This window comes from Xenopus laevis, chromosome 6L (genome assembly GCF_017654675.1).
Source record: "Xenopus laevis strain J_2021 chromosome 6L, Xenopus_laevis_v10.1, whole genome shotgun sequence".
Taxonomy (NCBI): Eukaryota; Metazoa; Chordata; class Amphibia; order Anura; family Pipidae; genus Xenopus; species Xenopus laevis.
The window spans coordinates 93,054,703-93,077,981 of NC_054381.1; the positions used below are offsets into that span (position 1 = coordinate 93,054,703).

Genomic DNA, 23,279 nt, shown 5'->3' on the forward strand with positions numbered 1-23,279 from the left:
GACTTCATGAAAGGTCTCTAGATTCCATTGCGTCTAATTCAAAGCCCGACGCAGATATAAGAAGCAGCAAGGGTACCTTTCTACACTATATTGTTTCCTTCAGGCAAATCATGAAGGGTTACATTTCAGCACGTCGCTTGCATTGCATGAGGAACAAAACAAAACTTTACGACTAGGCCAACTGAAAGTGGGAGGGGCGTAAGATGGGCGGGTCGGAGATCTTTGCCTGTTGCTCTGGGAAAAACAAACGCAAAGTTTGGGGCTTTAATTATTGGTCCCGCAGTAACTCCTCGGTGAGGGGGGAGGTGGGCCCTACGACACGGGTAGCCCAAACACAACAGCAATAGAATCTAGGGGAGCAGTGAACGGTGCAGAAAAGCGCGTAGGGAGAAAAGATGCAGCAGTTCACCTACACAAAGTGCTCTTTTGGTACTTTAAGGGCAAACGCAGTTGTGGGTGGAGGGATTTGAAACCGCCAGGAATAGTTACCGGAAAAGTGCGGAAAGATTGCGCCAAGGATATCACGGAGGCGCTATGGGCACGGCCATATGCACGGACTGGACAAGACTCGGCCGATAGCGAGCATATAGAAACAGGTACCCCAAACAGTTTGGAGGAGAGCAGAGGTCCAATGGATCGCCCCGCACCTCAGCAACGCCAGGACGACCTGCATCCCGCACTTTATCACTTTGAGCCGGGGCAGCGTCTCGGTCACTCCATGGGGGCAGAGAGTAGAAGTAATGTCCGGCAGTCGGAAGGACACTACGTCCCGGCGTTTTATGAGCGCTGTGACAACCCGCTAATGGTGGATACAACCGCCAATATACAAGAGGCACAACTGCACCTGGCGGAACGGGACGAGGTAGAAGAGCTACAAGAGCGAATGTGTGAGCTACGTGTGGCGCGGGAAGGTGAGCGTGGGGCGCACACGTGTGGGCATCATTTCGGACACCAGGAATACACTGACACAGATATAGTTGGGAGCGAGTCCAGCACCGCGGAGGGTTCCGCTCGTCGGAGGGCGCTGTCGCTGCCCGTGGTGCAGCAGTGCCACAGTCTGGGGGTGGCGGGAGCAGAGGAGGACTGCACGCTCTTGTGTTGCTGCAAGCTGAAAAAGAAGGTCCAGTTTGCCGACTCACTGGGGTTGTGTCTTGCAAGTGTCAAACACTTCCTCCCGTCTGAGGAGCCCCTGGTGCCCCCCTCTGTGCTGGCCCGGCTGCAGAGTTACCCCCCTACTGGGTCCCTCCAAAGAGCCGACTTCAGCCTGTACACGGAGCCCGACAATCCTCTGACACACGAGCTACGTGCTAAAGTGGAGGCGCAGGGGGTGTGCCTTGAGCAGGCTTCTGATACCCAGTGGGGGGTTCGCGGGTGTGCGCTGGTGAGGGAGTCGGAGGACGCGGTGCAAGTTAAAATCAGGTATACTTTCAACGACTGGCTCTCACACTTGGACTGTCCCGCTGCTGACGCACCTACTCCTGCCCCTGGGCCGCAGCGCTTCCCATTCACTCTCTGCTATCCCCCCGCCACAGCCCGAGTCCAGTTTGCTATTTGCTGCAACTTGCCCTACGGCCGGCAGTTATGGGACAACAATCAGGGTCTCAACTACATTGTGTGCTGCCACCAGGAACCACAGCCGGACTTCCAGGCCTCCCACATGGAGCAAGACGAGAGCTGCATTGAGATGCATTGGTAGCAACACTTTCTGGGATAATCCCTTGGAATTAAACACCTGCTTGTTTGCATTTGCTCGATATTTTCCTCCCATTTTTGCACAGGAAATCCATGGTATAAATGTGGAGAAATACTAGCCCCTTGATTTCACACGGGTGCAACTCTTTTCTTGCATAGAGGCACTGACTATTAGAAATGTCTCTCAATTATGGCACAATCATGAGGGGGTGACAAAATGCCTATATCACTAGCATTAATACTTGTCTGCAATTGCAACAGTAATCATTTCATGAAATCATCACACTGATGTATGCTACATGTTAATAAGCTACTGCACTCACCATTCTGCCTTTTATACACTGGTATCAATGCAATATTTAGCAAACTTATTCTGTTCAGCTGAAGTCTAAAAAAAAATAAGGCGTTTCGCAAAAAACTGCAAGTGAGGAAATATTCCTGTTGAAATTGAGGTTGGGCCTGTAACACGCGCACATGATTTTGTTATGATTCAGTTCTATGGCTCGTTCTGTTTTCTGCGATGTAGTCTGTTTCCAGAGCTGGAAACAAATGTGTGAGAATAGTCTATGTAAACATTGGTTATGGCACCTACTAGACATCCATTCAAAACATAACAGTTGCAAGGTAATTGTTCTAGAGACTATGGTATTTTTTCCCTGGCAAAGGTTGCTGAGATGAAATGGCAGAAAAACCTCTATCTTTGCAGCTGACATGCTTAAGCTGGGTGAAAGCACCCATGACCACCTTCCATGGATTACATTGACTTGTATTGGAAACAACATGGAAGAAAATGTCTGCACTTTCAGCCTAAAGATGCTGAGGTAAGGCTTAGGCGATACAGAGCTCTTAAGGTCCCCATAGGCGGAAAGATTTCTCTTGCCGAATGATCGATTTAGGGAAGTCCGACCAATCCTTCGAAATTATGGTGCGGTTAGTGGGATTCGAACGATCGTACATCTTACGATTTTTCGGCCGACATCTGTCAGGAAATTGATCGGCCAGGTTAAAAAATCTTTATCAGTCCCAGTGCAATCTATCTATTTTTTTGCAGGGCCAAGCAGCTCCCCTTTGTTTTCCTGGCAAATTGGTCTTTTTAGTTGCTGGACAATTTGTACGATCGTTCCGAGATAATCATGGTCTCACGATGATGATCGGATCTGTTAAAAATCTCAACATCTATGGCCAGCTTTAAACACAGGCTGAGAATCTGCCACTTTGCTGGCATCTGCTCACTTGTGTGTCTGTATCCGGAGGCATTGTGTCAACCTAGATGCAGATGCACAGGTGGATTTAGGCACAAAACTGCATACAATAAACATTTAGCACCAACATATTTTCTGTCTGTACCCAGGCCAATGCAATGCCTCTGGATGCAGACACACAAGTTAGTGGATGGGCAGCCCTGTGTGGCATTACTAGAAGAGTTTTTTGGGCTAAAAGTACTGATACTTGCAATTTGGGATATCTCTGGAGTCCAGGGATGCCACCTCACTCCTTTAAATACCGGCCACATATTGAATCAACATACTGCATGGCTAATCAGCAAATAAGATAGACGCATGCCGCTGACTGAACTGACTTATATGTAGCCATGCAGCATGCATCTAAATTGCTAGCTAGCCATGCAGGATGTTGATTCAATATGTGGCCAGTATTAAAGGGGCGAGGTTCCTAGTGGAGTCACAAGGCAGTCATGGACATTTTTCGATTGTCTGAATTACAAAGAATGTATACACACTATTATCCATACCTGAAAACAAAATCATTTATGAGTGTTCAATATGGTGGAAAAAAGTCAAAAGTGAAGCAGTGAAAATCATGAATTAGGTAGGGAGGTACTGTGTAGGCAAGTCAGATATTGTAGAAATTGGTAAAGCAAAGTTTGCATGCACTCCCCGGCCTTCCTCTAATGCTGTAGCCTGGTGCTCAGTCCTCTAGGGAGATGGCCCTACCCTGGATCCAATGCAATGAACAAACTAGCTACTGGCATCAGCTGACGAAGGGGCCAGCCCCAGAAATTGTAATTTTTTTTTTCTCAAAACAATAAACACTTAGGGGTGACCCCCTGTTGCATTTGCTACTGTGCGTCGGTACTTCATGTGTTCATTGCATTATACAAATTGGTGCCATGCACAGATTATTTTGGTCAACTGATATAAATGTATTTGTGGGTGAGGGCTATTGATTGGCCAAAATAGTTTTTATTTAGCACAGACTGATGGTTTTACAGCTTTTGACAAATCATCCGTGTATGGCCATTATAACAGTTTAACTGGAATAATATATATAATATGGAAAAAAAAATTGGGTCATTAATATATTTTGTCCTAGGAGCACACTGTGTTAGTGTATATTAAATCATTTCATATATGATATTCGTAGACCTTAACTGCACTGCATATTTGTAGTAGGGTTGATCAGATTAAAGCCAGCTTCTTATAAACTAATATAAAATCCACAAGCCACACATCTAGCTTGCATTTGTTAGAATTGCAGCCATGCATCTAAATCTCACCATTTGCCATATTTGTCATAGTGCTGCCATGTGCATCCTTGTTTTCTTCTTGGGACACCTTGGATCATCAATGAATGGGAGAGATCAATCACCAGAGGGACTGATGGGTATGTCTGTGGCCATCGGGACTCCATGCTTTCTGTAATGTGGATGCACTGATATGTTTTAAAAAGTTCCCTACAGTTTCTGTTTAGCCATTTTGTGTGTGCTCAATTTAATTTAACATGCTGGAAACCCCACTCAGACATAATCATTTCTTGGAACTATAAGATAAATAATACTTTTTATTTTCTGTCCAAAATGGTGCAGACATATCAACTAATATCTGTCATGGAGGTGATTGTGATAATATGGATTATGATTTTAGGGAGTCCTTATCTTCCTAAATCTTGGAGTTGGCTGATATATCTGCATAAAGCAGTAGTTGTTCCAACTGAACCACAATAAAAGATTGGTAGGAGTGGCTTTTAAAATGCTGGCATGCTCAGGGTCAGAATTCAATGTCGTGGCCTGTTTGTTTGCGTGATTATCACAATATTTACATTTTAGAATATCAGTTGATTTCTTTTCTGTTACTAAGCCCTTTTATTTATATTTTCATTGCAGATAATGATATTTTAGATGTGATGATGTGCACTCTTTCTGCTTTAGGCTAAAGCAAGATGGGGCTGAAAATAAGCCTTGTGATATATGCAGGCCTAGAATCAGCTCCTAAACTGGCATTAGCCTTTTGTCGTGCCTACACCCAGAACAATTTTCAGCCCAGGTTCAGGTACAAGCAGCTGATTTTCTTAAATGAAATCCGCTGTGTATTTGCACCCTGGGCGACACAATGGATTCGGGTGAAGGCAGGACACAAGGCTAATGCCAGCAAAGGGGCGTATGTATGTCGGCAGACTGATATTGAGCCCTATCTGCCATTAGCCTAAGGTACAAAGTGGAACAATTTCAAGAGAAAAATGATTATAGGCACAGGTCCTATGGATCCCAGGCACCGAGTTTAAAATATGTAAGTAGTAATAATTTACACTGAAATAGTGGCATACAAATATTCTGGTTCCAGAGCCCACCATCCCTGCATTTTCTATATTGTCCAATAGTAGCCAAAGTCTAGAATCATACAGAGAGTTATTTGTTGTGCAGGTCATTGGGGTCTTCCCAAAGTCTAACTTTATTACATTGGGTTTATTAAAAAGATGGCTTAGCTTTTTAAATTTGCAGTTATGTGTGCAAATATTGGTGTAGCTAGCTTCTAAACTGCCAGCCATTCAATCCTACATTATTAATTAAAAGTGGTGGCACTTGCCCAATTATAACCTGAATCTTGAAAGGTGAGTTTAATTTCATATTAGGTTGTTGCAGAAACATAGCATTTAACGCTGTGGCACAGTGTGACTTTTAGCAGAAAACTTAGAGAACTAACCCCCCCCCAATAAAAAAAAGCCCCACCCACTTACCTAGATATTACCCCCCCATCCCTGCTTCCTCTCCGCAGAGAGTGTCCCTGAATTTCATGTCCATGTATCACAGTAGAGCAGTGGAGCTCATGGGCGCCATCTTCTGCGGATCATCTTCCTTCCCTTCTGCAATTTCCACAACTTCTCGGCACAAGCACAGTTTGTGGAAATAGCAGTCTGGCTCCAACTGCGCATGCTCCAAATAGCTCAGTGTTCGGCGGTCCCTTGCAGAAGTGACACTTTTTGGAATAATGTGCTCTGCAGAGAGAAAGCAGGGATGGGGAACTAAGTTAGTGGATGGGACTTTTCTTATTAGGGGGGTTTAGTTCTCCTTTAGAGGGAATGTTCACCTTTGTAAAAGTTTAAGAAAATAGATTTGCCTGTTTAAATATTTGCAATTTGGTTTGATAAACAAAAATGCATTGCTTTTAATATAACTACCTGGAAAGGTAGCATTTCATAGATATTTAGTAAAGCCAGGGGGTCGCTGGACTGGTGATGGAGTAATGTCATAAGAACAGGAAGCAAGTGAATATATCAAAACAAATGCATTTTTGTTAATGAAACCAAATTATACATCTGATTGAAAATGGCAGATCTATTTATTTTCTTTATTTTACAATGGTGAACACCCCTCTTTAAAGGAGAACTAAACCCCCATTAAGTGAAAACCCCCATCCCCTTCACTCCATTGGCCCCCTTCCCTGCTTTCTCCCTCCATAGTACCTTACTTGAAAAAGTGTCCCTGACATTAACGTTTGGCATATTAATGCAGAGAAGTGAAGCTCTTGGGTGACATCTTCAGGATCCTCGTTTTCCTTCGGTGCAGTAGGCACAAATAACCGACTGGCTCCTGACTGTGCATGTGTGACAACGCTCAGTGTCTGCGTTCACTTACGCAAGAAATCCGAAATTGCCTAGGAGCTCATGTGCCTATGGCAAAAGTGTTAGTGTCAAGTTATTTTACCTGTAGGAACTTTTAGGAAATCTCCACCATGTCACCTCCTATGTAGACCTTTTATCAGGGGACTGCTGCCTGTTTTTGCAAAATTGTGCATCGAAAATGAAAACTAAAGCAATGGCAACTAGATGCGAAATAATTGGGTCTAGACCAACGTCGTAGGCAGGGATTGTGACCTATTAGAAAATCAAATCAGTTCTGTTGGTTTCAGGCTGGCCTTCACGTCATTAGTTTGCATAATGCTGCTGCTTTGTGGTTACTTAGCCAGTAAGATAATTAGATAGATACCCATTCACCTCTAAAGGGTTGCAAAAGAATTTCAGCTGAATTGCACTTTCCAGGCACAGTGCAGTTACATAGACAGATTGGTTCATTTTGGCTCTTAAGGTCTCCCTGGACATGCATGGGCTACATTTTGGGACATTCAGCTGATGTGACTACCATGTGAAAGTGCAAGCCAAGGCAGTTTTGACTCATAACTCTATACATGCAATCATTTATCAGTTGGCCCGGTTTTTCTGTCTTTTAATACTGGTTCAATAGTACCAGAGATTAAAACCAAATTATTTTTAGGGGGCCATCATGGTAATGATCTATAGTTCAGCCCAGGGCAAGAATTAGGTGAAGCAGAAGAGGCAGTGACTAGGGCACAAAGGTGTGGGGGCATTACATAACTCGTCTGCCTTCCTATCCTAGTTCTGGCCCATTTGTAACTTTGGTGGCCAGAAGATCAGCAATCGACTATCACTGATGGAGCATTGGGGAGGAGGGTTACATGAATTGCTGGGCACCCATAGTGTCTGGCCCAGCACTGTCTGATATGGACTGAATGTTATTAAAAAATCGGCAACTAGTCGTGTGCAACTAGTATTATATGCAGTGTGATCATATGACTGAGGGCATAGCAGCTTATGTTTGTCTGACAAACCCAGCTAATGGTATTTTTAGATGAAGTACTTGTACTTTTTGTTAGTTGGAGGGCAGCAGAAAATATTGAGCATAAATATTACATGCAATTACCTTTTAAAGTTAGTATCTCATTGTGTAAAGGAAAAAAACGTGCAATTTTATTTTTGTGTTTGAATTTTTTGCTTCTTCTTACAACCTGAAATTTAAGATTTTTAGTCCTGGCCACCATAAGGGTAGAACTACACAGGCAACTTCTATGTGTTTTCCGCGGATCATATGCACCAAAACGCAGGCGTCAAATTGAATGCGACAGAAAATAAGGTAAACAATAGCAATGTCGGATGGTGTCGCAGCGTTCATCCGACAAGACTGTCGGATGCAGACGCTTCATGCTGCGTCTGCATCAGACAGTCATGTTGTGTCGGATGAACGTTGCGACAAAATCTGACATTTGTATTTCTTACCTTATTTTCCGTCACATCTGATTTGACGCCTGCGTTTTGGCGCATCGGATCTGACGAAAATAGTTGTCCCTGTAGTTCTACTCTAAAGCAAATTGTGAGGCGTCAGTGGGCCAGATGGGGCCAACATTAGACTTTCTTTGGATTTTAATAGATGATAATGACCTACGGTCATACCCATACTAATGTTTTGTAAGATTTTTGCTTGCCAGGATATCCCACCCGAGCTAGGCTTATGAATCTGCTAATGCGGTGTCTGCTATATCCACTGCTATATCATCTCTTCATTTCCTGGAGTACCCAGTATTGGGGTTGTCATAGGGTATCCATCCATTCTGCCTATGGCCAATCAGCTGGATGCCCATACAGGATTGGCCAGTGAATGGCCACCTTAAGGACTTCTTTTAATTGTGACCATTCTTGCTATTTGTTGCACTTTATGTATAATTTTATAAATATTTTTGTTCTGTTTAATTGTATATATATTAAAATGTTTGCACTGATGAATTTGCTTACATTGCTGCTTAAATGAGTTGTTTAACTTCCACTTTCCATTTCAGTTGTTTTTAGATAATGTGCCAGAAATAAATACCTTTCTACTTTTTTCTATTTTTGACCATTTTCTAAAATTGATGTTTTTACTTATTCCTTTCTTTTGCAGCTCAGTAATCCAAGAGCAGACAATTACAATTGGCTACAGTTGTTGATGCAATTATAACAGCTGATTTTGAGAAATCTTCTCGGCAGGGCCAAAATAGGAAATCTGTCAACTAATGTATCAAGTGAGACCAGTTTACAGGGTCCACGACCCTCCCTATCATTCTAATTGGCCAAGTAAATTACATTAACAGCGGTGATTCAGGTTAATTGCAGGAAAATCCAGATTTTTGCCCTTGCACATGATTAAGCAGAATCACCATAAGTAATGTAATTTACTTGCGGCAGTTACAAAGATAGGGAAGGGCAAGGCATTTTTGAGATGTCGCCTGCAGTAGCAAATTTTTAACGTGGGCATCAAATCTCCCAATGTGTCATTGCCGTTAGAAAAAGCTAAAACAAAATAGACTTTCTGGTGTGCCATCTGAAAACATGCGAACTGAAAAAAGTGTTTGGAAGGTAAACAACCCCTTTAAAAAAACAAAACAAAAAAAAATGTCAACCTATTTCCCACATTAAACTGGTGGTGGGAGATTTTTTCTCTGCTTTTAAAGCACAAGATAAATGTCTATTGGGATGTTATGATCTTTCCAATACTCATAAGATAACGGCGTATAACCCTGAAGTCTGAACCTTATGAGTAAAATAAAATCATGTGTCAAAAAAAAAACAAAAAAAAACTCTAGGACCAGATGTTAAAAAGTAATGTAAGAGCTTCCAGTCTTAATGGCACTTTAATGGTAATAATAATCTTAATTCCAAAGATTACCTGTAAGGGAAAATGTTCACTGTTGTTGCTGTTGAAAAATAAAACATTATAAAAGCTTTTAAACTTTTACACGCTTGCTTGGCATTTTTATAAAACCATCTTTGATGCTAAGGATGGAATAATGTGCCCGTACAGAAGATGGAAGTAGCTCATTCTTAGCTCATTCATTCACATGAGATGCTACAAGACATCATTCCCAAATTCTTCTTATGTGTCCCCCCCCCCACAGATCATTTCCTAGTAATGTCCAGCCAAACATCAGGTCCAATAGGATTGTTTTGCCACCAGTATAAAAATCACAATTATTTGCATATTATGGGGTCTATGGGAGATCCAATAATTCACAGGTTACTAGCTAATGGGTTTCTAGATAAGAGATCCTATACCTGTTGCTTATATTACAAGGTGAATAATGCCACTATCAGTGCACAGTCTGATGAAATAAAGATAGTAAATTCTGTCTAATCCAAACCTTTACACTCTTATTAAAAAAAGGTTTATTCAGAAAGCTCTATATGATATCATTGCCAGTTCCCATAAAAACCTTCTGAAACAAGAAATGCTTCTTTGTGTTTTTTATGGATTATTTTTAAATGTTTTAGAAGTCCTTAAACACGCAGCTTCAAATTACAGTCAGTAAATTCACACACTGTATTTTATGTCTGAGGCACATTTATCAATATTAGTTCTTTTCAACTCCCATTAATTTGCTTTTACTAGAAATTCGATTATTCGATTATTTATTATAAAAATTGAATATCTTAAACTTGGACACATTTTATCAAGTCGAAAACTTGAATCAAATTAGATCAAACTTGATTCGAGTTTTTCTTCTGAAAAAAAAAACTTAATTGTCAGGAAGGCTGCAAATTGCTCACTGGATCTCTCCTATTGACTTAAACAGCAATCCGACAGGTTTTAGGTGGCGAATAGTCAAATTTGAACTCTTAAAGGGCCAGAGTATGATAAATCTTGAAAATCGAATTCGATTTTTTTTTAAAAAAAAACTCGAATCGAGTTTGGATAACCCTTAATAAATCTGCCCTATATAATGGTTTCCCCTTTCTCAGTTTTGTGCCTAGACCATTACTAGTATTTACTGTAATTTACTGAAAAATGCTGGACATGCACATTAACATACAAAACGTGGGCTGGAAAGATAAACAGGGCACTGGACACAGCATTAAGACCATTAGTTAGACTTATGGTGACATTAGGCAGCAATAGAAAGACTTGAAGAGGACCCCACAATTATCTGAAAGTGAGTCCAGTGTTAGGCTGGCCATAGGCAAAAGAAAGAACTTTACAATGAGATCTTTTAAAAAACAGTTTATTATATTATATATAGATATTCTCAATCATTGTTCATTTCACAATAGCTTCCTTTTAAGGGTAGAGGCAGTCTAGATGATTATAAGAATTTTGCTATAGAGGCTATACACTGGGTCCTGTCTGGTGGCAAACTCCCGTTGGTGCATCAAAACGATAAAAATGACTCAATATACCATTACCCAAAAGTGTTATGCTAAATAAAACAACACCCACATGTAATATCTATGTTTCAGAAGGCTGGATTTATTTGGCTTCCGTAGTTGGCATCCAAGTATCACCGGTGTTCTGCCGATTCAATGACCAGTTTGTGCGTGGCATACATCTGACCAATGGTAACCTGCAATCAAACACAGTAAACGATGGGCTTAATGTTGCTGTAGGCGGGAAAATTCAAACTTTCCAAAATAATTCTACTACACAGCACAGTAAAGCAAGTATACAGGATGGCAGCAAATGATAGCATGCAGCAATAATGGTGTTTGCCAGCAGGTGACTGTTATACCAGGACACTTGATAGATATAGATATATATATATATATATATATATAAAGATATAGTTAAGAGCACTCACGGGTATTGTGAAAAAGGCTTTTATTGGAGTATTACAATCTACCTCACATCAACGCGTTTCGGTTCTCTCTGAACCGTCGTCATACACACATATACATACATACACATATATATATATATATATATATATATATATATATATATATATATATATATATATATATATATATATATATATATATATATACATATACATACATATACACACACACACACACATTCATACATACACACATACATACACACACACTGGGCAAATTTGCACCTGGGCAATAACCCATAGCAACCAATCAGTGATTGGCTCTTATTAAGCACTTGCTCGGTGAACAATGACAGTCAACATCTGGTTGTCATGGGTTATTACCCAGGTGCAAATTTGCCCATTGTTGATAAACAAGTCCCAGAGATGAAGTCCAACTGATGAGCTCAGACTTGGAGCAATATATAGATACAGTATCCCTTATACATGCTCAGCATCAGAAGTAGAACTAGTGCTTGTGTATATATAGCCAGTATTGGCCAGAAATAATAAATGTCCAAGCTATTCCAAATGCAGTTTGAGAGATGGCCAGAAAATATGTCAATATTATAGTTTGATTACATCTCCTTTAGTAGGTTTATGTACACTCCTAGCCACATTGGAAACTAAACTTTTTTTTTTAAAAAAATTCCATATAAGTCCTGTTTAATGCAGAGGTTAAACCAGGTCTGACGTACAATGTAACCCCAGTACTAATGACATCTATTTTGCGTACTTGTATGTTTATAGACCCAGTCCAGAACATATATTTGGCTGCCTGCCTCATTTCAGGGGGTCAATGTTTCATCATCTTCACAGCAGTTAATCTGACCAAACTCTAAGAAAAAAACCCCCACTATGCAGTGCCTCATTTTGCCTTTAAAAACTTTCAATGATTTTCATTTTATATAATAACGTTATTTGTTATCGCTATTGGAAATAGTACTTATGTCTTACCCTTGCTGCACTGCTAATTCCAACTACTGCAAAAACATAGTAGAAGCCAGCTAGCTAACAGACTGCTGAGGGAAAGTTGCCTTCTGCTAAACTGTTCCAAAAGCCAGAACCAGCAGTGTGTTCAGAGAATAGCAATCGCTTATTTATTATATTTGCAAATAACACTTTAAAGGGGTGGTTCACCTTTACGTTAACTTATAGTATATTATAGAATGGTTAACTATAGGCAACTTGTCAATGGGACTTTCATGTTTTATTTTTTATCGTTTTTGGATTACAGTAAAACCTAAATTTTACATCCCCTAATTTTAACTTTCCACTCATTTTACATATTTTTTTGTGATATCAACTATATATTATGCATTATAAATTTCCCTGATTTTACACCATTTTATTCTGGTCCCCATAGTTTCAAATGGGGGTCAAGAACCAGATCTAAAAAACAAATGCTCTGTAGGGTTACAAATTTGTTATTGCTACCTTTTTATTACTCGTCTTTCTATTCAGGCCCTCCCCTATTCATATCCAGTCTCTCATACAAGTCAGTGGTTGCTAGGGTAATTTGGACCCTAGCAAACAGACTGCTGAAATTGCAAACTGGAGAGCTGCTGAATAAAAAGCTAAATAACTCAAACTACAAACAATACATAATGAAAACAATTGCAAATCAGCTCAGAACATCATAGTGAAAGTTAATTTAAAGGTCAGCAACCTCTTTAATGTATATTGGAAAGATGCCTAGAATTTAATTTTCTTTCATTAGGGAAAATATAATTTCAGATTTGCATCCCCTTTCAGTGCACATAAACTCTACAATACACATTTCTGCTGTAACAAAAGACAATGGAGAATATTTATAAGTAAAACTGCAGAAGGTGAGTGTTGACTGATTCTGGTATTTTCTGGTACTTATAGTCTTGCAGAATATAAATGTTTAGCATTGCTTTAGCGTTGCGCCATTGGAGTCTTAGATTGGATTTTAGCAAGTAGTGATGTGCCGACTGGGCATGTTCGGGTTGAAATTTGGGAGTCCATTGCGGGTTTGGGTCAGACTGGGGAAGTAAACACGCAGAAGTAGCATATGAAGCGAAAAGGGCAAACTTTTATTACATATTGCGGTATCTGTATTATGTTCTCCATGTGCTTCCATGAGTTTTTTTTGTATATACAGGTATGGGACCTATTATCCAGAAAGCTCGGGACCTGGGGCTTTCCGGATAATGGGTCTTTCCATAATTTAGAACTTCATACCTTAAGTCTACTAGAAAATCATGTAAACATTAAATAAACCCAATAGGCTTTTTTGCTTCAAATAAGGATTAATTATATCTTAGTTGGCATCAAGTACAAGGTACTGTTTTATTATTACAGAGAAAAAGGAAATCATTTTTAGAAATTTGTAGAATTTGATTATAATGGAGTCTATGGGAGACGGCCTTTCTGTAATTCAGAACTTTCTGGATAACGGGTTTCCAGATAACGGATCCTATACCTGTATTCAGTTTCCTTTCAGCTCCATTGCAAAAACATAACAGGCAGTTTCCTGATGAAATTGACCCTAGTGAGTTTAAATGTAATAGAGAGCTTAGACTAAGTTCCACTGGGGCAAGGACTGATGTGAAATCTCTGCAGAATACGTCAGCTCATACATAAGGAATAAGAATAAATACAAAAAATACAGAGCTGACTTATTAATAGGAGCATCAGTGTCCCAATAATATTTGCATTTACAACATTTTCATAAGGTATCACCAATACAAGTCAGACACAGAGTAATCTCGAGTAGAAATTGTTACCCAATTGTGCAAATATAAAATGATATAACTAATCATTAGCTCGGCTTCTCCACTGTCTAGCATTAACTTGGCTGCGCTAACACATATTTATCTCTACCACTGTTTGCTCCCACTGTTGCAAAACATAAGAGACATTTTGTTCAGCCACGCTGTGTTAATCAGTGTTAGGTGGGATTCTTTGTTCTCATGTGCTGTTTACCAGGCATTTAAGGGCATGGATGTGACCAGAACACAGCAGATTTCTAAATTATGCAACCATTCAAGCCATGAGCAATAAATTCTACCCTGCAGCCTCACCAGTGACACCAAACCAGGTTTAGTTTTTGCTATTCCTTTCAAAGGAATTGTTCAGTATAAAAATAAAAACTGGGTAAATAAGCTGTGCAAAATAAACAATGTTTTCAATATAGTTAGTAAAATGTAATGTATAAAAGCTGGAGTGACTGGATGTGTAACATAATAGCCAGAACACTAAATCCTGCTTTGCAGCTTTCTTGGTTTCCATTGATTGGTTACCAGGCAGTAACCAATCAGTGACGTGAGGGGGAGGGGCACATGGGTCATAACCATTTGCTTTTGAATCTGACCTGCATGCTAAGGATTAATTGCAAACTCACTGAACAGTTATGTCCCATGTGGACTAACTAAACTGCGCAGCAGGAAGTTGGGTTGTGGCTATTATTTATGACATTACCACAAAAGTACCAAACACTGAAGGCAGGTGTAGCAGGGAGATCCCCTGCACATTTATTAGTCACTTGATGCAACGTTTCAGGGGCGTGCCCCTTCTTCAGATATGTCAGACGAAGGGGGCACGCCCCAAGAATGTTACTAATAAATGTGCAGGGGATCTCCCCGCTACACCTGCCTTCAGTGTTTGGTACTTTTCTGGCAATATTTGGGGGAAAAGGAAAATTGATTAAATTTTTGGCTAACTATATATATATATATATATATATATATATATATATATATATATATATATATATATATATATATATATATATATATATATATATATATATATATAAAATATTTGGATGCCAATATGTTTAGCGCCCCCTCAGTAAATGAAAAGGTGCACCGCAGCCTGGGGAAGACATATTGGCACTCTAGAATGGATTAGGCTTTCTTTGACCTTTAATTCTTCTTGAAAAGTCTTCTGTTCTGACAAATATCTGAGAATATTTAAAATTTCAATGCAACTATAATGAAACAGAATGCCAGCCTCGGTGTCTCTGTAGTGGCATCATACAGGACATTTCTGGATTTGAACAGGTAAATCTATTCCAAAAAATCTGCAGAAGTCAGCCAACTTTTGTCTTCTTGCTCTATATTAGCCCATTACTACAATGCTTTATTACTGGTGAAACAAAGAACAAGGGTTCCAAGGCGTTGGTTGTTTTCTAAACATTTACACAATAATCATTAGTGGTGCTGCCGCAGGAGACGTTAGCCTCTATTCATTCCTGTAAAAGTATTACATGGGTAGTATACACCTATGTTCAACTAGTTGGGCTTAAATGTGTGTAATCCCTCTACATGCTGACAAAAATCTTATTTATTAGCCTAATGATAAATATAGGCATACACAATCCATTCTCTGCATGGCAGGAAGTGGCTCTACCCCTGAGGCAAGGGATTAGTTGGCAGGTGGGGAATATATACAAAGGAGTAGTTAATAGATTGGTTAGTGTGCACAAATATTAACACAATAAAGTTAGAGGGCAGATACAAGATACTAAACCCTAAATACAGATATGGCTAAAATTGCATACTTTGTATACTGAACTAACTGCACCAGCCAAAAGGAGCAGCATCTCTTTAACAATGATCAAGCTTTTAAAGTTGTGCATCTTGGATTTTGTTAGGCGTGTTGGTGACATGCACATGGCAAAACACAGCACCAGAGCATGAGCAGCGAAGATTAGGACCTACTAGGGCATCTCCAGAGACACAGATCTTGACTGCCAAAGAAGCACAAAACAAAATGAACATAATTTTTACCCTACTTCAGTGTTAACCTTGAGTTTGCCTTTAAGAATGTGGCAAGTAAAGGACCTTTATACTCTTTGAACCACAGATGTAAAAACATACATTATGGAAATCTGATCTGATCTACAGGCCTCTAACTGCAGCTTCCTTGTAGGTGGAGATTTTATTGGAGACACACATGGCAACTCATGAGTTAACTCACATAACATTTCCCTGAGGGTCTATAGACAATGAAGCAGAGATAGGAGCTGAACACAAAAGAAATTAGTCTCGCTCAATTAGTGCTCAGCTTAGAGGCAGCATGGTGTTGCGGTGGTTAGTATTACTAATTTGCAATTCTGGGGCCACTATATCCTACCTTCAAAAAAACATACAAATTATAACTGGCTAATAAAACTGACCAAAGTGTGTGTATGAACTTGATAGGGACCTTATGGGGGAAAGCTGCACTGCAGAAAGGATTATACTCAGAAGATGGTGATACTGCGTAAACAGAAAATAAAAATGTTACGCATTTTACTTCTTCTCGGTACAGTGAATGCATAAAATTCGGCATGGCTGACACACTAGCCCCCCAACTGCCAGCAGCGTACTAAGCAGCCCTGACCAGAGGAGAACTTCCCCCATCAATGAGAAAGGCCACAATTATAGTGCTACCAAAGCCCAGGAAAAACCTGCTGACCCATATCCCTTTTGCATTATGATGCCAAGATATTAGCAACGGTATTGGCAAGGAGACGTATGCACGTCATAGAAAGCTTCGTAGGCAGAGACCAGACGGGCTTTATGCCACATAAAAGCATGGCAGTAAATCTAAGAAAGTTTAACCTGACCACGGAACATGACAACATGGGGAAAAGAACCTTGGTGACATTGGACATAGCCAATGCCTTTGATACAGTATTCCTGTGGCAGGTGATGGGCAAAATGTGGACTGGCTCTCACACAACTTTTGTACTCCAACCCCTCTGCCTTGGTGGTAGTCAACAGCATACCCTCCCCACATTTTTCACATGTGGGACAAGACAGGGCTGCCCCCACTCCTTTTTGCTATAGCAATAGAGCCGCTGGCACCATTAAAAGGAAGGACCCAGAGATCGATGGCTGTAAAATTGGGCTCATTCAGGAGAAAATACAGCTTTACCCTGACGACTCCCTAGTATACCTAGCGGACTTCGATACATCCTTAGACAAATTAGCCAGCACCCTAGAAACATTTGGGAACTACTCCAGCCTAAAGGTAAACCTCTTTAAATCCACCCTGTTCCTAGTATATAACCAAACAGATACCCCTACCCCCAACATGCATGCACTGACTGTAGTATCAGAATTCTAATAACTGGGAGTGGGGATATCATTACCGACCTCATCCTACTGGGCAATGAGTGCCTCCCCACTACTGGGTGTAGTAGAAGCCAAGTTCAAACATTGGGCAAGCCTACCCTGTAATCCACAGGGACATATCAGCCTGATCAAGGTGACCATATTACCAAAAATCCTTTATGTACTCTCACACATGGCCATCCCTCTGACCTTTTTCCGGAACTAATGGGGCCGTTTATCTGGGGCTCAGGCAGACCTTTATTAAGGTTAGACATTTTTAAAAGATCTACAGAATACGGCGAGGCAGCCCTACCAGACTTTGAATAATGCTCAGTGGAGACCAAGAGAGCTGAAAAGCAGGAAGTAGTGTTCTGGCTATTATGTTAGACATCCAGTCACTCCAGCCTTTATACATTACATTTTTGGCTAACTAACTATATTAGCAACATTTTTTTATTTTGCTTTACTTTATACTAAACCATTCCTTTAACCATACAGCCTAACTCTGAATATTTCCCCTGTACTGAGTCACATATGTTAAGTCATTTGTAGTTTAAAAGGGATGGGCAGTTCCCCAGACAGTTTCGATCTGATACAGCAGCAGAGGTATTTGTTTACTCATGTGCACACACAGTCTGGGAAAGGACTATGTTACAAACTACAAGCCTTACAGGTTACTTTTAGGCTAGGGCCAGACAGCGCTGAAATCAGCAGGACAATTTCAGCCCCTCACCGCAAGAAGTATACTCTTCTTCTTTCTTGTCTGGAATGCGTGTTTCTGCTCCGCCGCAACTACTCGCAACAAAATGCAACAGAATGCAAAGTCTCTTGTATCTTTACCAAAATCCACAGAAATCCACAAGGGTACCAGAGGAAAAAGAAGAAGAGGATACTGACTGCGGTGAGGGGCTGAAATTGGCCTGTGGATTCTGTCCCGTCTGGCTCGAGCCTTAAAGGGGTTGTTCACTCTTAAAGTAACTTTTAGTATGATCTAGAGCAGGGATCCCCAACAATTTTTTTACCCTTGAGCCACATTCAAATGTAAAAAAGAGATGGGAGCAACACTAGCATGAAAATAGTTCTAGGGAGTGACAAATAAGGACTGTGATTGGCTATTGGTAGCCCCTATGTGGACTGGCAGGCTACAAGAGGCTCTGTTTGGCAGTACACCTGTTATTTTATGCAACCAAAACATGCCAAAAATAATCACCTGCTTTAAGGCCACTGGGAGCAACATCCAAGGGGTCGGTGAGCAACATGTTGCTCACGAGCCACTGGTTGGGGATCACTGATATAGAGAGTGATATTCTAAAAAATTTGCAATTTTCATTTTTTATTATTTGTGGTTTTGGGTTTTATGCTTTTTATTCAGCAGCTCTCCAGTTTGCAATTTCAGCAATCTGGTTGCTAGCATCCAGATTACCCTAGCAACCATGCATTGATATGACTGGAATATGAATAGAAAAGAACATGGAGTAATAAAAAGTAGCAATAACAATACATTGGTAGCCTTACAAAGCATTTGTTTTTAGATGGGGTTAGTGACCCCCATTTGAGAGCTGGAAATAGTCAAAAAGAAAAAAATGAAGGCAAGTTGAAACAAGAATTTGCAATTCTGCAACATACTAAAAGTTAACTTAAAGGTGAACCACCCCTTTAAGGAACAATTAACTTCCATTGTGTAACCTACTTCCGAATATTGGAAACATTCCTGTTATAGGGAGTGACTTTGAATTTCAGATAAGGCTTCCACACCTCCAATACATACACACTTATCTTTCACAGTCATAACTGCTAGATGGGAAACACAATGTTATAACCATGATATGCTGAAATAGCACAATATATGCTCCTATAAATCCTATGTCATATCAAACCAGACAATATACAGTTTTCTAGTTTTCTTTTCAGCATAAAACACAGTGTATGTGTGCAGGAAAAAATACAGGTGCTGTAGTCTGAAGTGTTCAAGGAAGCTTTGCTGAACAGCTACAGTGGTGTGAAAAACTATTTGCCCCCTTCCTGATTTCTTATTCTTTTGCATGTTTGTCACACAAAATGTTTCTGATCATCAAACACATTTAACTATTAGTCAAAGATAACACAAGTAAACACAAAATGCAGTTTTTAAAAAAATGAGGGTTTTTATTATTTATTATTTAGGGAGAAAAGAAATCCAAACCTGTGTGAAAAAGTAATTGCCACCTGAACATAATAACTGGTTGGGCCACCCTTAGCAGCAATAACTGCAATCAAGCGTTTGCGATAACTTGCAACGAGTCTTTTACAGCGCTCTGGAGGAATTTTGGCCCACTCATCTTTGCAGAATTGTTGTAATTCAGATTTATTTGAGGGTTTTCTAGCATGAACCGCCTTTTTAAGGTCATGCCACAACATCTCAATAGGATTCAGGTCAGGACTTTGACTAGGCCACTCCAAAGTCTTCATTTTGTTTTTCTTCAGCCATTCAGAGGTGGATTTGCTGGTGTGTTTTGGGTCATTGTCCAGCACCCAAGATCGCTTCAGCTTGAGTTGACGAACAGATGGCCGGACATTCTCCTTCAGGATTTTTTGGTAGACAGTAGAATTCATGGTTCCATCTATCACAGCAAGTCTTCCAGGTCCTGAAGCAGCAAAACAACCCCAGACCATCACACTACCACCACCATATTTTACTGTTGGTATGATGTTCTTTTTCTGAAATGCTGTGTTACTTTTACGCCAGATGTAACGGGACGCGCACCTTCCAAAAAGTTCAACTTTTGTCTCGTCGGTCCACAAGGCATTTTCCCAAAAGTCTTGGCAATCATTGAGATGTTTTTTAGCAAAATTGAGACGAGCCTTAATGTTCTTTTTGCTTAAAAGTGGTTTGCGCCTTGGAAATCTGCCATGCAGGCCGTTTTTGCCCAGTCTCTTTCTTATGGTGGAGTCGTGAACACTGACCTTAATTGAGGCAAGTGAGGCCTGCAGTTCTTTAGATGTTGTCCTGGGGTCTTTTGGGGATGAGTTGTCTCTGCGCTCTTGGGGTAATTTTGGTCGGCCGGCCACTCCTGGGAAGGTTCACCACTGTTCCATGTTTTTGCCATTTGTGGATAATGGCTCTCACTGTGGTTCGCTGGAGTCCCAAAGCTTTAGAAATGGCTTTATAACCTTTGAAATTGAACTCAGGTGTGATAAACCACAGTTAAGTTATTTTTTAACAAGGGGGGCAATCACTTTTTCACACAGGCCCATGTAGATTTGGAGTTTTTTTTCTCCCTTAATAACGTAAACCTTCATTTAAAAACTGTTTTTTGTGTTCAATTATGTTATCTTTGACTAATAGTTAACGGTTTTTGATGAGCAGAAACATTTAAGTGTGACAAACATGCAAAAGAATCAGGAAGGGGGCAAATAGTTTTTCACACCACTGTAGATATATTGCAAATTACCAATAGTGTGGCTTTTTCAGTTTTCATGTAGACTCGAGGCTTGTTTGTGATAAAAGAACCATCACAAGCAATGATGAAGCACAGGCTGTGGCCACTAGATGGCAGTAATGTTCTGCTTAAACCAGTTCTCTGAATTTTCTTACAGAACAGAAAGTCACTTGTTAGAGATTGTACAACTCCCATTGGTATTGTATTGCTAGGATTCTTATTGTCATGTATTTATAACGTGCCACACTGCCACACACACACACACATATATAAAAACATGGTTATCGAATATACAAAGCAGCCACCAATAGCCAATACAACGGGAAAAGATGGTCCAACCCAAAGGAGCTTACAATCTAAAATAGGTTAACCTTTCTATAGCTGAATCTTTAAAACACTCTATGGCTATAGCCACAACGTACTAGTTCACAAACAAACCAAGTGTTAAATTACTGACGCAAAGCATCAACTAGTTATTACAATTACCTCTTCTTCCTTGCATACTCGCACATAAGCATTCTCAAAAGGCAGGGTGACGCCATGTGAAAGGTAGGTAGGGAGCATTTGCAACAAAACATTTTTATTCACTTCCCATACAAATTAATGTAGAAATACAGAGGAAACAAGGATAATTCAAAGATACAAGGATAAATCTGAAGATGATCCTGGGTATTTCACTTTTGTATGCTGTCAGCATCACTAAGGGGCAGATTTATCAAGGGTCAAATAGGAAATTCAAATTTTTTAATTTTTTTTGGTCAAAACTCACAAATTCGAATTGGGAATAATCCAAACTTGATTTGAATTCCGAGATTTATCAAACCTTTACCCTGGGAATAATTCAACCTTTAATAAATGGGCCTCCCCATGTTTTGACTCCTGCTGATTCTTGGCTCAGGCCCTTCTGCTGGTATGGTGGTTGCTGTAAACTAGAATCTCTACAGCAGGGTGGGGTGCAATTATCTGAGTGTAAATACCACCTACATTGGTACCCCAGCCCAGTATAATGGCTTTGCACTCAAGGTAGCCACCTAACCTGCAGGAGGGCTGCAGTATGGAAACACAAATCAGCAGAGGACAAGGGTAAATATCATTATTATTAAAATCTTATTATTTTAAGGCCCACTCTTGTTGGAACTTCCATTTTATAACTGAAATCAGTACCTGGTTGGCTGTAAGTTTAACAGCCAGATAATCACAAGAGACAATATACAACTGTATACAGTTGAAAGCCATATTGTGGGCTCTCCTTGCCAGTTTACAATAGTGATTAATTTTGTGAAAGGAAAAAACTAAGTGAAAAGAAGTAACCAACTATTGCAGGAATCAGTGGGTTAAAAACATTTGTAAATGCACATTTTACATCACAAACTGAGTGGGGCATTTACCGAAACTCCTGTTTATCTCTTTTTTTTTTTTTTTTTTTTTTTATTAAAACAAACTCGACAAAACTCCCATACATGAATTGAACTCATTTATCAATAATTCTTCTAGAAAAAATTGGTGCAAAAAATGTTGCGACAAACTTGTGCGTTGATTCGAAGCATTCGACTTTTTTGAATTGTCGCTCGAAATTCAGATTATCAGATGAAATCTTGATTTTAGCAGATTATTGGACAAAAACTCGACTTAATCCAACAAAAACTCCTGATTATCGGACAAAAACTAAATTTTATCAGATCATGGGACGAAAACTTGACTTTATCAGATGAAAACCAGCGTGGATGAAGATGTCAAAAAACAGCTTCAAGGACATCTGCCATTGACTTCTACATGAACTCGACAGGTTTGAGATGAAGTATTTTAGGATTTGGATTTTTAGCACCTTTGGGGTGTAATACATCTCTAAAAATTGAAGTTTTTTTCCCCTATAAAAATTTGACTCTATTGGAGATGACTTTACTATAAATGTGGACCCTCTGATTATTGGGTTTCCAAATAAGGAATTCTATATTATATCATCTTCTATATTAAAAAAAATGTCCCCTTTCACCACTAGCAGAAAAGTTACAAGGTGCCAGTGATACAGATTGTATGTTTCTGAATACCATTGAAATGCTTGGGAGAAAATAAAAGTGGTGCATGGCAATAAAGGGTTAAGCCAAAATGGAATTTATGAAATATTTATTGCACTGTAAATATTCCTGAAAGATGCTGAGGCCATATCTAGACGGTGATTAGAAAACAGTTTATGGAGTGTATACTGACAAAGTGCCAAGTGCACCCACACTAAGCAAATAACAGGCAGGCAGATGTTATCAGACTCGCCCCTACAGAAGGCTTATCTAATACTTGTTACTTCTTTTTAATTGTTTATTTTCCTGTGTTTTAAGAACATTCTAAATTGAAGCAAAGCGTTTGTATGCTTCAGTTTCCTATGTTCACAAGGCACATTTATCTTTCCTAGTTTTATTCCAGATGCAATCAATCTTTAGCTTACACTGGGA

At 39.8% G+C, this 23,279-nt stretch overlaps 2 protein-coding genes across 5 annotated transcripts in view; one reads left to right on the forward strand and one right to left on the reverse strand.

Annotated features, from left to right (window-relative positions):
• The first annotated feature begins 218 nt into the window (after window positions 1-218).
• On the forward strand, window positions 219-9,488 carry LOC121394687 (protein phosphatase 1 regulatory subunit 3G-like). Its single transcript, XM_041566277.1, has 2 exons — window positions 219-2,513; window positions 4,229-9,488. Exon 1 carries the CDS (start codon window positions 632-634, stop codon window positions 1,694-1,696), a length of 1,065 nt encoding a protein of 354 aa, XP_041422211.1. The 5' UTR covers window positions 219-631; the 3' UTR covers window positions 1,697-2,513; window positions 4,229-9,488.
• A 1,247-nt stretch (window positions 9,489-10,735) lies between these two features.
• Window positions 10,736-23,279, reverse strand: part of lyrm4.L (LYR motif containing 4 L homeolog) — a 43,603-nt gene continuing 31,059 nt past the window's right edge. For all 4 annotated transcript variants that reach the window (XM_018266573.2, XM_018266572.2, NM_001093567.1 and 1 more), the window contains one exon: window positions 10,736-11,090. In XM_018266573.2, the coding sequence (XP_018122062.1) occupies window positions 11,028-11,090 (63 nt within the window). In that variant the 3' untranslated portion in view covers window positions 10,736-11,027. The remainder of the gene's footprint in view (window positions 11,091-23,279) is intronic.

Excerpts from the sequence above, each read along its gene's own strand:
- LOC121394687 (XM_041566277.1), top strand. The coding sequence starts at position 632 with ATGGATCGCCCCGCACCTCAGCAACGCCAGGACGACCTGCATCCCGCA.